Source organism: Brachyistius frenatus, unplaced genomic scaffold (assembly GCF_029030835.1).
Source record: "Brachyistius frenatus isolate BFR_SWC_R1_liver_20210118 unplaced genomic scaffold, ASM2903083v1 Contig_4, whole genome shotgun sequence".
Lineage (NCBI taxonomy): Eukaryota > Metazoa > Chordata > Actinopteri > Embiotocidae > Brachyistius > Brachyistius frenatus.
The window spans coordinates 6,801,530-6,814,199 of record NW_027210603.1 but is presented as its reverse complement, the minus strand read 5'-3'; the positions used below and the strand labels follow the sequence as shown (position 1 = coordinate 6,814,199).

Sequence of the window (12,670 nt, the reverse complement as noted above, 5' to 3'; positions counted from 1 at the left end):
AAATTAAAATCCATATTAGATCCATTGTCTCAGTTATTCAAGCAGGACACAGCTGCACTTACATCCTTTCAAAATAAGAGTCATGAAAACATTAACAATGTAAATGTTTGTGCAGCAAGCTCTTCAGGAGGCCCAGGAGGAACTAGCAGAGACCCAGCGCATCCTGGATGATGCCAAAGAAAAGCTTGCAGCAGTTGAGAGCGGCATTGCTACTTTGCAGGCCAAGTATCAGGGCTGTCTGGCCAAGAAGGATGAGCTGGACAACAAGTATCAACTATGTGAGGCTCGCCTCGTCCGAGCAGACAAGGTCAGAAGGAGGACTAAGATTAGATCAGACAAAACTTAATTGTTCCTGCCAGAGGAAAATTGAACATTACAGCTACACCCAAACAGACCAGAACAGTAGCTCGAAAAAATATACAGATAACAGGAGTAGTTGAAAATAACATCATGATGCATTGCTCTCCAGCTCATAGGTGGACTGGCAGATGAAAAAGTGCGTTGGAAGGAAACAGTACAACATCTGGATTACATGGTCAATAATGTAACCGGTGACGTGCTTCTGTCTGCAGGATACATTGCATACTTGGGACCCTTCACTGTAAGTTTGTCACAACTCAGTGAGTTCATATGAAAAAGTTACGCTACACATAATCTAATGCATAGCTAAATTTGTTCCTATCTTTATATTTGTAATAAGTACTGCTGCATAATTTGCACATTGTTTTTGTGGTCAGGGAGAATACCGGGCAGCCATGGCAGAAGAGTGGCTGCATTGTTTCAAAGAACTGAGTGTTCCACACACCAACGAACCAAACCTGATCAACACCCTAGGAGATCCTGTCAAGATCCGCTCCTGGCAGGTCAGAGGCAAGCTATTAGCTGCCCATCAGGATTAAAGCTGATTAGGACAGATTTTAACAATTGAAAAAATAACTGTCTAACTGTGTTTGCTTATAGTTTTATTAAAAATCCGACTTAGTTTTTTCTACATGCTATCATACTTAAATTATGTTTTGCCTTTTCTATCAGCATACCTTTTTTTTTTCTATGCGTATAGATATCAGGTTTGCCTAAGGATAACCTTTCGATGGAAAACGGTGTGATAGCCCAGTACACTCTGCGCTGGGCACTGTTCATTGATCCTCAGGGACAAGCCAACACATGGATCAAAAACATGGTGAGGTCATTTCTTTCTGTGTGCTTATCTTGTCATAACTGCAGAGGGTGGCACTGCTGAGTTATCTTGTGCACATGCTTAATCCTGAATTCTGATTCATTTCTCATCCATAATTTCTCAATTACTTCCTGTTGTAACCCAGGAGCGGGACAATCGATTGAAGGTTATGAAGCTTAGTGACCGGGACCTCCTCCGCAGTCTCGAGAATGCTATTTCCTTTGGTAGACCATGCCTATTGGAGAACATAGGAGAGGAGCTAGATCCTGCTCTAGAACCTATCTTGTTGCAACAGGTGATTACACACACATCTGTTACAAAAACAAATCCCAGTGGTATACAAATATCAGCCACACACTGGTCTGCTTAACTCGTTTATTGCTCTTAGACATTTAAGGATCAAGGCAGCACATTTCTCAAGCTGGGCGACTCAGTCATCTATTACCAAGAAAGCTTCAAGATGTACATCACCACCAAGCTGCCTAACCCACACTACTCTCCAGAGGTTGCTACCAAAGTCACACTCATTAACTTCACCCTTTCACCCAGGTAACACATTTCAAACAGATTAAACTTGATTGTTTTGCAGGTTGTCATCATTTCAATCTGGAATGATCACAGTTTATTCAACTCCATCATTGACAAGATTGACAAAATATGATAAAGCAATGTCTGCCAGTGTTACTGTTTCTCCTCATCTATGTTATCAACGATGAAAGTGTGGAGTAAGATCAGAGTTTGAAGAAAACTAGTGACCTATTTTCTTTTAGTATAAATAATGTTTTTTTAAGCTGTTGATTGTTTAACTTGGGACTCGACCTGGAATACACAAAAGGTATTATCATGAAATGTTATCTGCAAAACATGCAACAGTATCATTTGACAGCACTGATAATGCAAGTTCATGTATTTGGTAGGTTTATAAAATCATATATCATATCTTCCATCTTATCTGTTTCGTAATTGTTGTTAAATTCTAAATGTTAGAAAAGTAAAAAAAACAAAACTGGCTGTCTTTGTGATCCGGACAGAAAACCAACAATCTTTTAGAATGAGTGTCTGGTGTGAATTTGACCCATTATGCCTCAGTCATGTCGCTGTCTGTGTTTGTGTGACTGTGTGTATTCAGTGGTCTAGAAGACCAGCTGTTGGGCCATGTGGTGGCTGAGGAGCATCCTTACTTGGAGGAGGAAAAGAACCAGCTAATCATCAGCAATGCCAAGATGAAACAGGAGCTGAAAGACATTGAGGATGAGATTCTGTTCCGTCTCAGCTCCACAGAGGGAAACCCTGTTGACAATGAGGAGCTCATTCAAGTGTTGGAGGCGTCTAAGATCAAGGCCGAAGAGATTAAGGTCAGACACCAGGAGAGTTTTATCTCTACAGATCTTGGAAATGCTTTTTCTCATGTACAACTCCCTCTAAAACCTTGTACGACACTTTGGTGACATATCATTGAACTTAAAAGCTATCAGTGCGGAATTTTCTGCTGTATTTTCTGTTTTTACTGGCAGGCTAAAGTGATGGCGGCAGAAAAGACAGAGCAGGACATTGATGCCATCCGTCTGGAGTATGTGCCAGTGGCTGTGCGTGCACAGATCCTTTTCTTCTGTGTATCAGACCTGTCCAATGTTGACCCAATGTACCAGTACTCCTTGGAGTGGTTCCTTGGCATCTTCTTGGCTGGCATTGCCAACTCTAAGAGAGGAGGTAGAAAGCGAGCCTTGTTGCAAGATTATACACAGAATTATGTGTATGGACATGGAAAAAAATTACAAGGACTGGTTTATGATGTATGCTGTTTTCATTAAAACCAGCTTTTTTATGATCCCTTATTTCCTCCTCATTTATCACAGACACAGTGGAGCAGAGAATCACCAACATCAATGAATTTTTCACCTTCAGCCTGTACAGCAACGTATGCCGCAGCTTGTTTGAGAAACACAAACTCATGTTTGCCTTTCTTCTGTGTGCTCGCATCATGATGAATGAGAACAAAATTGACATGGTGAGCAAATAGGCAGATCTTTCATCCTCTGAAGGAACCCATAAAACACAGATGTCTATCTAATCCAAGTGGATCTGCTTGTCTCTCTGTGGCAGGCTGAGTGGCGCTACCTGCTATCTGGAGGAATGCCCGTCCTGGAGCTGACCAACCCAGGAGTAGGCTGGATGTCGGAACGCACCTGGCAGGACATTTTAGGCCTCAGCACTCTGGACAACTTCAGCAAAATGGCCGAGAGCTTCACTGAACATCTGGAGGGCTTCAAGAGAATTTTGGACAGCAACCAGCCTCACAGGCATGAGAAGACAAATACTATTTTGACACATGAACATTTCTATCCATCATTTGTACTTTGCAGAAGCTGTCAATATCTTACAAGCTGTGTTTGTGTGCATATGTTTGCCTATAGGGAGCCTCTCCCAGGAGAGTGGGACACCAGGTTGGACTCATTACAGAAGCTCTTGCTCCTGCGCTGTCTGAGGACTGACTGCCTCATTCAAGGACTGCAGGACTTTGTGTCAGCTCACCTGGGACAATGTTTTATAGAACCTCAGGTAAAGTCCCTCCCCTCCCTATTGCCGTCCTTTTCATGTTAAAACCAAAATTTCTGTGTTTAACAGTGGCTTAAAAGTGTCTTAATATTAACATGGTACAAATGTTTTTTTATATTCTGGCAGGGTTTGCAACAATCAGTGACTGATGGTTGCATTGCAGAAGCAGCTATTTTAACTACAGCTGAGAATAAGTTTTGTTTCTTTCCTTACAATATACGACAACGACATTTGTGGTTTGTTTCTCTCTCACTCTTCCTACAGACATCAGACCTGTCTCTGGTCTTTCCGGAGTCGTCCCCCTCGACTCCCCTGATCTTTGTCTTGTCCCCTGGCACCGACCCTGCTGCCGACCTCTACAAGTTTGCTGATGTCATGCAGTTCTCCATGAAAATGAGTGCCATCTCTCTAGGCCAAGGCCAGGTCAGTGCCAGGGGGAAGTCTGGGAATTCTCACTCCCTTTCTGCACTCTCTGACTCGGCGGTAAAGCTGTTAAAAATAATTTTCTCACTAAACCAGATCAGTCTCATTTGTCTTGTGAAGAATGGACATCATGGCACCACTGTTCTCTTTATTTCAGGCCCAATGTACGGTGGCACTGAGGTGCAAAACACAAAAAGAAAAAGGAAGCGCAACAACAAAAACAAGCAGTCCTGAATTGCAAAGTGCAAATACAAACAGAAAAAAAACTACAACATTAAGGAGTAATCCTGAGGTGCAACTTGCAGCCCAAAAATTACAGAAATAGCGCCATCAGCTGGGCCGTCAACTTTAGTTCCGTTTCCGGAGGATTTCAGGCAGCAGCACTGAGATGGGAAAGCGGCTGTTGCATCAGTATAACAATCACTTCAGCGGTATATCACTGCTATGTACCGATCCCTAGTGGTATGCCACTCATTTACCACCGATAGATGTACCGAAAGCAAATATTAAAGCTGGATGTAGTTAACGGAGTTAATATTAGCCGGAGTTAACCATAGCCACTCGGACCAATCAATAACAGAAATTCTGTCACCAAAAAGACTAAAACTTGTATTGCTTTTGGCACGCTGTATTCATTAGTGAACATGACCACACATCACATCAGATAAAACTCCATGTTGCAGAACATTAATCAGGCATATGCATGGCATCGTATTCTATTATTCCCCACAGATACGAGGGTGGATGAATAATTACCAACTGCTGCTCGTGCACGTCATGGCGCACAGCACCGTGATGTGCACAGAGCAGCAGAAAGCCATAACCCTAATGAGTAACTGGTTCAGATTTCATCGCTTGATCATCATCACTTCTTGAGTTCTACACTTTTTGTGAGCAGTAATCCAAATGCGTCGGTGATGTTTTACACGCCTGAAACTTAAGCAGTGAGCGCACATCAAAGTTTGTGAAAAATTATTGGGGAACAGAGAGAAGCAGCAGGGAGTCATATCCGGGTGTTGTGGTTGAGAAACTTGTGAGTTATCATTGCGCTGAGCGAGCGCATTGGAGGACCTAAGTGCCATCGCGCAAACAACTTCCTTATTTGCAAGTTTTAGGATAAATACGGGTTTATGAGTCAGCAAACCTTAAACCTTGCTGGCAACATTCTCCCAGCAACACCCCTGTGACTGTTTAGTAGGTTTTTGCTTGTGTTTATCATACCTGCAATTATGGGAGTTAGAATCTTGGCTCATGCTGGACTTTTGGATCACCAGGTCCTCAGATTATGTCTGAGTTGAACTGTAGGTTCCCTTCTGAGAGACTCAATATGCTGGGGGGGAGATTTTCTGTGCCACTCACTTCTTAAATAAGGATCCAATCAGGATCCAAAACCTCAAACCTAGTGTTTTTGGCACAGTTCTTGTTGTTTCATATCTGTCTTTTCCTCTGTCGTTGTTCGTGTGATTCAGGGCTCCACCGCTGAGGCTATGACGCATGTAGCCATGGAAAGAGGTCTGTGGGTCTTTTTCCAGAACTGTCACCTGGCACCCAGCTGGATGCCTAACCTAGAGAGACTCATTGAAAACATCAACCCGGTTGAGGTAAACATATGAATATACAAAACAGCATGGATACACACCAACTTCAGATACAAACAACACTACAGAAACAAATAACACATTAAAACTGCAAGCAGTGATATGTGGGCCCTCGCACGGTGCACGTTGGGTAGCCGGCGGGTCGGGGCGGCACTGTTATCAGAGATGTAATGTTTGAAGAAGATCGGAATATGTACATAAAAGTTACAGTCACCTGTAATTTCATGACGAGACACTCAAAATGGCCACAACGCCACAGGCACACCGATAGACGAAAAAAAAATTAATGATGCCAAGAGACTTTTTTGTACATCTCGGTGTGATACAACTAAGTGCTGGGGCTGCAGTTTAGGGGGCGCTAGCAAGCCATTTGGCTACGCCCACTCGCAAAACACACTTCAGATGTATCATTTCTCCATGCCAGATGTATGTGCAACGTTTCATGAGGTTTCAAGCATCCTTTGACCTTAAACATCAACTTCCTGTGTCACGGCCAAGCATCACACTTTGCCGCATCACCACGGTGATGCCCTTCGACAAAGTCGCAAGAAACTCTCAATATATCATCATCAATGTCTGAAGGCTATTCTGACCTGACTTTAGGTTCATGTGATCAACCAGCTCAACGAAGCATGTGAAAGTATGGCATATTTCATTTCCAGTTGCCAGCAGGGGCCGCTATGACTATGAGCTAATATTACCATACAGGTGTATTCAGGGCCGGACTTTTATCAGTCATGTAACGTTTGAGGAAGATTGGAATATGTACATAAAAGTTACAACAACTTGTAGTTTCATGGCGAAATGCTCAAAATGGCCACCATGCCACGGGCACAGCTTTGGACAAAAACAAATTCTTTTGATAACTTTTCATCTCCCAGGTGCTAAGATAGGAAAGACAAAACTTCAGGTCGGTACGTCAAAGTCTGTAGGAGGAGTTCGTTAAAATATAACAGGTGCGATTCACCAAAAATGGCGACTAAATTGAAAATGGCGGACTTCCTGTTTAGTTGCGGTCATACTGCCAAGAGACTTTTTTGTACATCTTGATGTGATACACATCCAAACATTTTGGTGCATGTAGGTGAAATTGGATACCGGGGCTGCAGTTTATGCGAGCCATTTGACCACGCCCACTTTCAAAACACATATCAGATGTTATGGACTGTTATCATACATGTAACGTTTGGAGGTCGGTCCATGTACGTAAGATTTAATTCAACTTGTAGTTTCATGGCGAGACGCTCAAAATGGCCACCACGCCACAGGCACACCCATCGACGAAAACAAATTATTTTGATAACTTTTCATCCCAAACATGTTAAGAGTGAACTGACTCAATTTCAAGTTGGTCCGACAAAATCTCTAGGAAGAATTCGACAAAGTACAACATGTGCGAATCGCCAAAAATGGCGACTAAATTCAAAATGGCAGACTTCCTGTTGAGTTGACGTAATGGTGCAATGTAACTTTTTTGTACCTCTAGGTGTGATACATATGTTCACCGAATTTCGTGCATGTAGGTAAATGTAGCCGCCGGGGCATCTCTTTAGGGGGCGCTACCGAGCCATTTGGCCACACCCACTTGCGACTCCACTAGAATACGAAATTTTTCGCCGGGAAAGATGTGTTTCATGAGTTTTTGAATTCATTGTTAAGAACAAGGACCGAAAAGAAAAATAATTCCTTGGATAACAATAGAGCTTTCACACCATCGGTGCTCGGGCCCTAACAACACGACCACAGAGCTGTCCAGTCACTTTTCAAGTGTTAAGTGCTTTCTTCACTGTTCATTTTCCTCCTCCTCCACAGGTTCACAAAGACTTCCGCCTGTGGCTCACAAGTCTTCCCTGCAGCAAGTTCCCTGTGTCTGTTCTCCAAAATAGTTCCAAGATGACCATTGAGCCTCCGAGGGGCATCAAGGCCAACCTACAGAAAACCTACCTGAAGCTCACCGATGATTTTATCTCTTCTTCCACCAAGGTCTTCATCTCTTTCAGTTACCCTTCCAATGAGTTCTACTCTGCTCCTCATGATAACCCCTTTTTCACTTAATTTTCTATTTAGAAATGTGCATCTTTTCATCAATCTATGTTTTAAAGTGTTAAAGTGTGCCATTAATAGTGTACTATCTCCTACCTTTTTTTTTTTTTCTTCTCTAGAAAGCACACTTCAAATCTTTGCTCCTGTCTCTCTGTATGTTCCATGGAATTGCTTTGGAGCGGAGGAAGTTTGGCCCTTTAGGCTTCAACATTCCCTATGAGTTCACTGATGGTGATCTGAACATCTGCATCAGCCAACTCAAAATGTTCCTGGATGAGTACCAGGACGTCCCATATAAGGTGTGGAGTGAAGGCTTCTGTCTGTATTTAACCACCTGTTATGACAACTTGTAACGTCCATTGTGAATACCTTACGGCTATTGTTTCTGATCACTATGGATAGTTGATGTATCAGCTATAAGCAGAGACACAAGACCTTTAGTAGAAGCAAAGCAGTTTTGGTCTAAGACAGATAATATGTGTGTTGATATGTGAGTGTTGTGCATGTTCATTTGTCTGTCTCCCCCTTTTGTCCTCCACCTGTCCAGGTTCTAAAATACACTGCAGGGGAGATTAATTATGGTGGCCGTGTGACAGACGACTGGGACAGACGCTGTCTGCTCAGTGTGTTGGAGGACATCTACTGCCCTGCTGTTCTTATTGATGATCATGTCTACTCCTCGTCTGGAGTCTATCGACAAATAGACACAAATCTGGACATCAAGGTTAGATAAACACAGGAGCATTTAATATACTGTGTGCGTTAGGCTTGACCTGTGTCTGTGTCAGCTGGTATACAAAGCTGTGTATTGTCTTTGTTGGGGAAGCAAAAAAGTCTGTGATAGGAGTTACATATGTATATTAACTAAAATGAGGACATTTTAAAAAGCAGAAACAGTAATGTGCAAAATGTATTCTTTGCATTAAATGGTCAAATCACAAAAACAAAGGTTAAAAGAACAATCCTCTTAGACACAACAACACTGACGCATTCATCATCCACATTTTTTTCAAATAGAAATCTTCATAGATTGCAAAAATGTTGCCAGATATCAGGGCAGTTAAAACAATGAATCTTGAGACTTACTGCAATCTTGGACCTGGTGTATTGATGACATTTTTTAAGATGCTATCTGACAGTACTTAGAGTTCCCCTTTGTGTGTGTTTGTTCTTCAAGAAGTTCATAACACCAAAGAGTGTTTTCTCTGTTTTTGATACCTATCACAAACAAGGACGTGTAAGAAGTGTAAGTATTTACGTCTGCAGTTATACAGGTACAGACATTGTGCATGCTGAGTCAGGACGTGCAGGTTCTGGGTCTAAAAACTTGTAATTTAAACCCAAGCCACATGCAGTCTAATCAACATACTATAAAATCTGACACTGTCGAATTTTGAACTACTGACTACCTCAGTGACCTGTTGTCATGGCAACTCTTACCCTAGGGTTATTTGGCATACATCCGTGGTCTGCCCATCAATGATGCACCTGAGATCTTTGGTCTCCAAGACAACGCTAACATCATCTTTGCCCAGAATGAGACTTTTGCCCTTTTGGGAGCTGTGGTTTGTCTCCAGCCTCGAGCTGCATCTGCGGGGGGAAAAACTCACGAGGAGGTACTGATATAGATAAATTTAAATTCCTTTGCTCTTCTCTTGTCTTTATTAATACTACATATTTTTGTATGTATGCTAATTAAACCTCTGCAATTTGAGAGGTGCAGGACATGTAATGTGCTGTCTGTAATCTGCCTCTTCCTGTACTATAGATAGTGGAGGAGGTAGTGACGGGCATCGTTGAAAAGATCCCTCAGCCTTTTAATGTTGTAGAAGTAGCTGAAAAGTACCCGGTCCTGTATGAGGAGTCCATGAACACAGTGCTCATCCAGGAGGTCATCAGGTAACATTAGGCTGTACCTTAAGACAACACGACAAACCACATCCAAGGTCTGCTTGAAATAATTACACGTCATTCCAAACTGCGGATGTAATCACACAATCAGGGCTTGAAAGACACCATTAACTGTGAAAACATATTTACTACAATCAGGTGGAATGACTTCCATTTATACATATGCGGCAACTTCAACTAGCCTGAAACTTTTACCTTAAATTGTAGTTTATCTGAATTACTTGAATTATAGTCTCGTCTAGCAAGTCGACAAATATCTGCAGTTTTATTTGAGATCAGAGAAGCAAACTGCTATAAAAACATATTTAACAATATTTATATCACCATATGCACTCAGGCCTAGAAGCCTGAATAGATTGGTAATTCTGCCCAATTCAAATAAAATATAATTCCACCTTTTTTGTAAAAAAGTAATAAACAGGTAATCACTGATGTTACATCTGTATTTGAGACCAGCATCAGAAATGACAGGTTTCAAAATGTCACACCCAGTTACCATAATGATATGGCTTTAAAATCATACTGTAGCAGCTTCTTCGTTTGCTTGTGTCTGAGCTGTGAGCTGACACAACTTGTAACTTGTTCAGAGTCTAGTTGGAAGCCCGAAATCTTAGGATCGGACGTAATATTTGTTGAGTCAACATTCCTGTCAGTCTCTTAAAAATATCTTACGTTCCCTTTTTTTGTAATGGGGTAATAAACTTTTTTTTTCTTCATATAATGTTTATGTGTTTTTTTTTTCTACACAAGAAAGATAAAAAGAAATGAAACAGACAGTCATTGTCAAGGTGTTTGCTTCTCTGTTTGGTTTGTGTATGTGCCAGCAGCAACTATGAAGAGATTTACTGTATTGTTTTCGCACTAACAGAAAAAATTGATAAATGTTATATACATTTCCTTCAGATATAACAAGTTGCTGGTGATCATCTCGCAGAGTCTCAGCGATATTGTAAAAGCTCTGAAGGGTTTGGTGGTGATGTCATCAAAGCTGGAACTTATGGCCCACAGCCTGTTCAACAACATGGTGCCTGATATGTGGAAAGCAAAGGCAAGAAAACACAACAGTTATTTTACGTTTGTTTGACAGGTGGCACGTCTCAACCTCTGTAGAGCATTAAGTTACATAGCATATTGCACACAACTTACTATTATATTAATAGTTAAAATAGTCAGGGCAAAGCACATGTTAATGCATTATCTTTTGATTTTAATTTCAAAACAGAAAGTTACCATTTTAAACAATGACCTAATTATTATTTTTTTTATAACCAAGAAATGCTGAACAGCTGAATTATGGACTGATGAGACTCGGTTTTGTATGTGACATTAAATGACCTTTTGGAGACATTCCTGTCCTGCTCTAATAATGCTCTGCTCTCTTAGAATACAAAGAACATACAACAAACACACCTCTTTGCTCTTTTTCTCCAGGCCTACCCGTCTCTAAAGCCTCTTGCCTCATGGGTGTCGGACCTGCTTCAGAGGATCAATTTCTTGCAGGGATGGATCTCTAATGGCCTTCCACCTGTCTTCTGGATTAGCGGCTTCTTTTTCCCGCAGGCTTTTCTCACTGGAACCCTTCAGAATTATGCCCGTCGCTCCGGCATCTCTATCGACACAATTGGATTTGACTATGAGGTCAGACAGTAAGCTGTGTCACTGCAACTATCAATGCCTCACGAGCTCAAATTATATTAATTCATATTCTTCAGGTATTATTACACTTTTAGAAATCTGATTCATGTCTGTCTGAATATAAACAGCAGCTGTCTTTTGTTCCTTTTAGAATCCCTTTGAAACATTAGGTTTTAATTATTTCTACTGACTCTCTTTCTTCCCCATCTCTTTTGTAATGCCCTCTCCCTCAGGTACTAGTGAAGTCAGTGTCAGAGATAAGAGAAATACCAGACACAGGGTGCTACATCCATGGTCTATTCCTGGAGGGGGCTTGCTGGGATAACAAGGCAGGTCAGCTTGGAGAGTCCAGGCCCAAGGAGCTTTACACACAAATGGGCGTCATCTGGCTGGTTCCCAAATTTAACCGCAAACCTCCAACCTCTGGGATCTACGTCTGCCCAGTCTACAAGACGCTCACACGAGCTGGTCAGTACATAACATCCTGGAGAGTGACAGAATTAATCTGTATTACAGCAAATAAATTAGTTAGTGCTTAGCTGTTATGATGTCTTCTGGAAATCTATGTAAAGGAATTATCTGGATTGACCCCATCTCTGAAACTGTTGCTCAGTTTCTGAACTCTGTCACTAAGTGTTGTGTTGGGGTGCTCGCCCAAGTGTATGTGTTGTCTCTCTTTTGGTTATTTCATTACTCACCAGAAATAGCCTGCAGTTAGTGTCGTGTTTCACGAAGTGCCTGAAAGTGCAGCTATGTATTTTCCACCCACAGCATGATGCCAACACCTTGTGCTGGCACGTTAAACTGCTCAGAAACACTTAACTGAGTGTATGGATCCTTTTAAATCCTTACAAATCCTTTTCTACTTGTCAATGAACTGCTCTGTGTATTTTCGTAGGGACTCTGTCTACAACGGGCCACTCTACCAACTACGTGATCGCTGTGGAGCTGCCTACAGATCAGAGCCAGAGACACTGGATTAAACGGGGAGTTGCCCTCATCTGTGCACTGGACTACTGAACACACACACACACACACACACACACACACACACACACACACACACACACACACACACACACACACACACACACACACACACACACACACACACACACTTTTTTAGTTGCTGAAACAACCTGTCTGTGTTCTAAACTGTATTTGTTATTAATATTGTCATCTAAGATATATTGCTTTCACAAACAGCTCACAGGAGTTTAAGTCTTCCCTTCACTTATTTTCTGCACAGTTGAAAAATAAATTCTCAGCAGGTCCTCTTGTGTTTACGTCAGTGCTCACTAAATACTGAGCCGAATATCCGTCCTGC

General features: G+C 41.8%; 1 protein-coding gene across 1 annotated transcript in view; it reads left to right on the top strand.

Moving 5' to 3' along the window:
* dnah1 (dynein, axonemal, heavy chain 1) overlaps nucleotides 1-12,658 on the top strand; it is a 32,686-nt gene extending 20,028 nt beyond the window's left edge. Inside the window, exons 58-79 of the mRNA XM_069712936.1 lie at nucleotides 116-307; nucleotides 470-601; nucleotides 738-863; nucleotides 1,061-1,180; nucleotides 1,323-1,472; nucleotides 1,566-1,726; nucleotides 2,307-2,532; nucleotides 2,692-2,887; nucleotides 3,034-3,185; nucleotides 3,281-3,477; nucleotides 3,592-3,736; nucleotides 3,998-4,156; nucleotides 5,626-5,757; nucleotides 7,567-7,737; nucleotides 7,917-8,096; nucleotides 8,345-8,521; nucleotides 9,243-9,413; nucleotides 9,566-9,696; nucleotides 10,612-10,756; nucleotides 11,140-11,346; nucleotides 11,577-11,811; nucleotides 12,242-12,658. Coding sequence (XP_069569037.1) covers nucleotides 116-307; nucleotides 470-601; nucleotides 738-863; nucleotides 1,061-1,180; nucleotides 1,323-1,472; nucleotides 1,566-1,726; nucleotides 2,307-2,532; nucleotides 2,692-2,887; nucleotides 3,034-3,185; nucleotides 3,281-3,477; nucleotides 3,592-3,736; nucleotides 3,998-4,156; nucleotides 5,626-5,757; nucleotides 7,567-7,737; nucleotides 7,917-8,096; nucleotides 8,345-8,521; nucleotides 9,243-9,413; nucleotides 9,566-9,696; nucleotides 10,612-10,756; nucleotides 11,140-11,346; nucleotides 11,577-11,811; nucleotides 12,242-12,363 — 3,627 coding nt within the window. The 3' untranslated portion in view covers nucleotides 12,364-12,658. The remainder of the gene's footprint in view (nucleotides 1-115; nucleotides 308-469; nucleotides 602-737; nucleotides 864-1,060; nucleotides 1,181-1,322; nucleotides 1,473-1,565; nucleotides 1,727-2,306; nucleotides 2,533-2,691; nucleotides 2,888-3,033; nucleotides 3,186-3,280; nucleotides 3,478-3,591; nucleotides 3,737-3,997; nucleotides 4,157-5,625; nucleotides 5,758-7,566; nucleotides 7,738-7,916; nucleotides 8,097-8,344; nucleotides 8,522-9,242; nucleotides 9,414-9,565; nucleotides 9,697-10,611; nucleotides 10,757-11,139; nucleotides 11,347-11,576; nucleotides 11,812-12,241) is intronic.
* The last annotated feature ends 12 nt before the right edge of the window (nucleotides 12,659-12,670 follow it).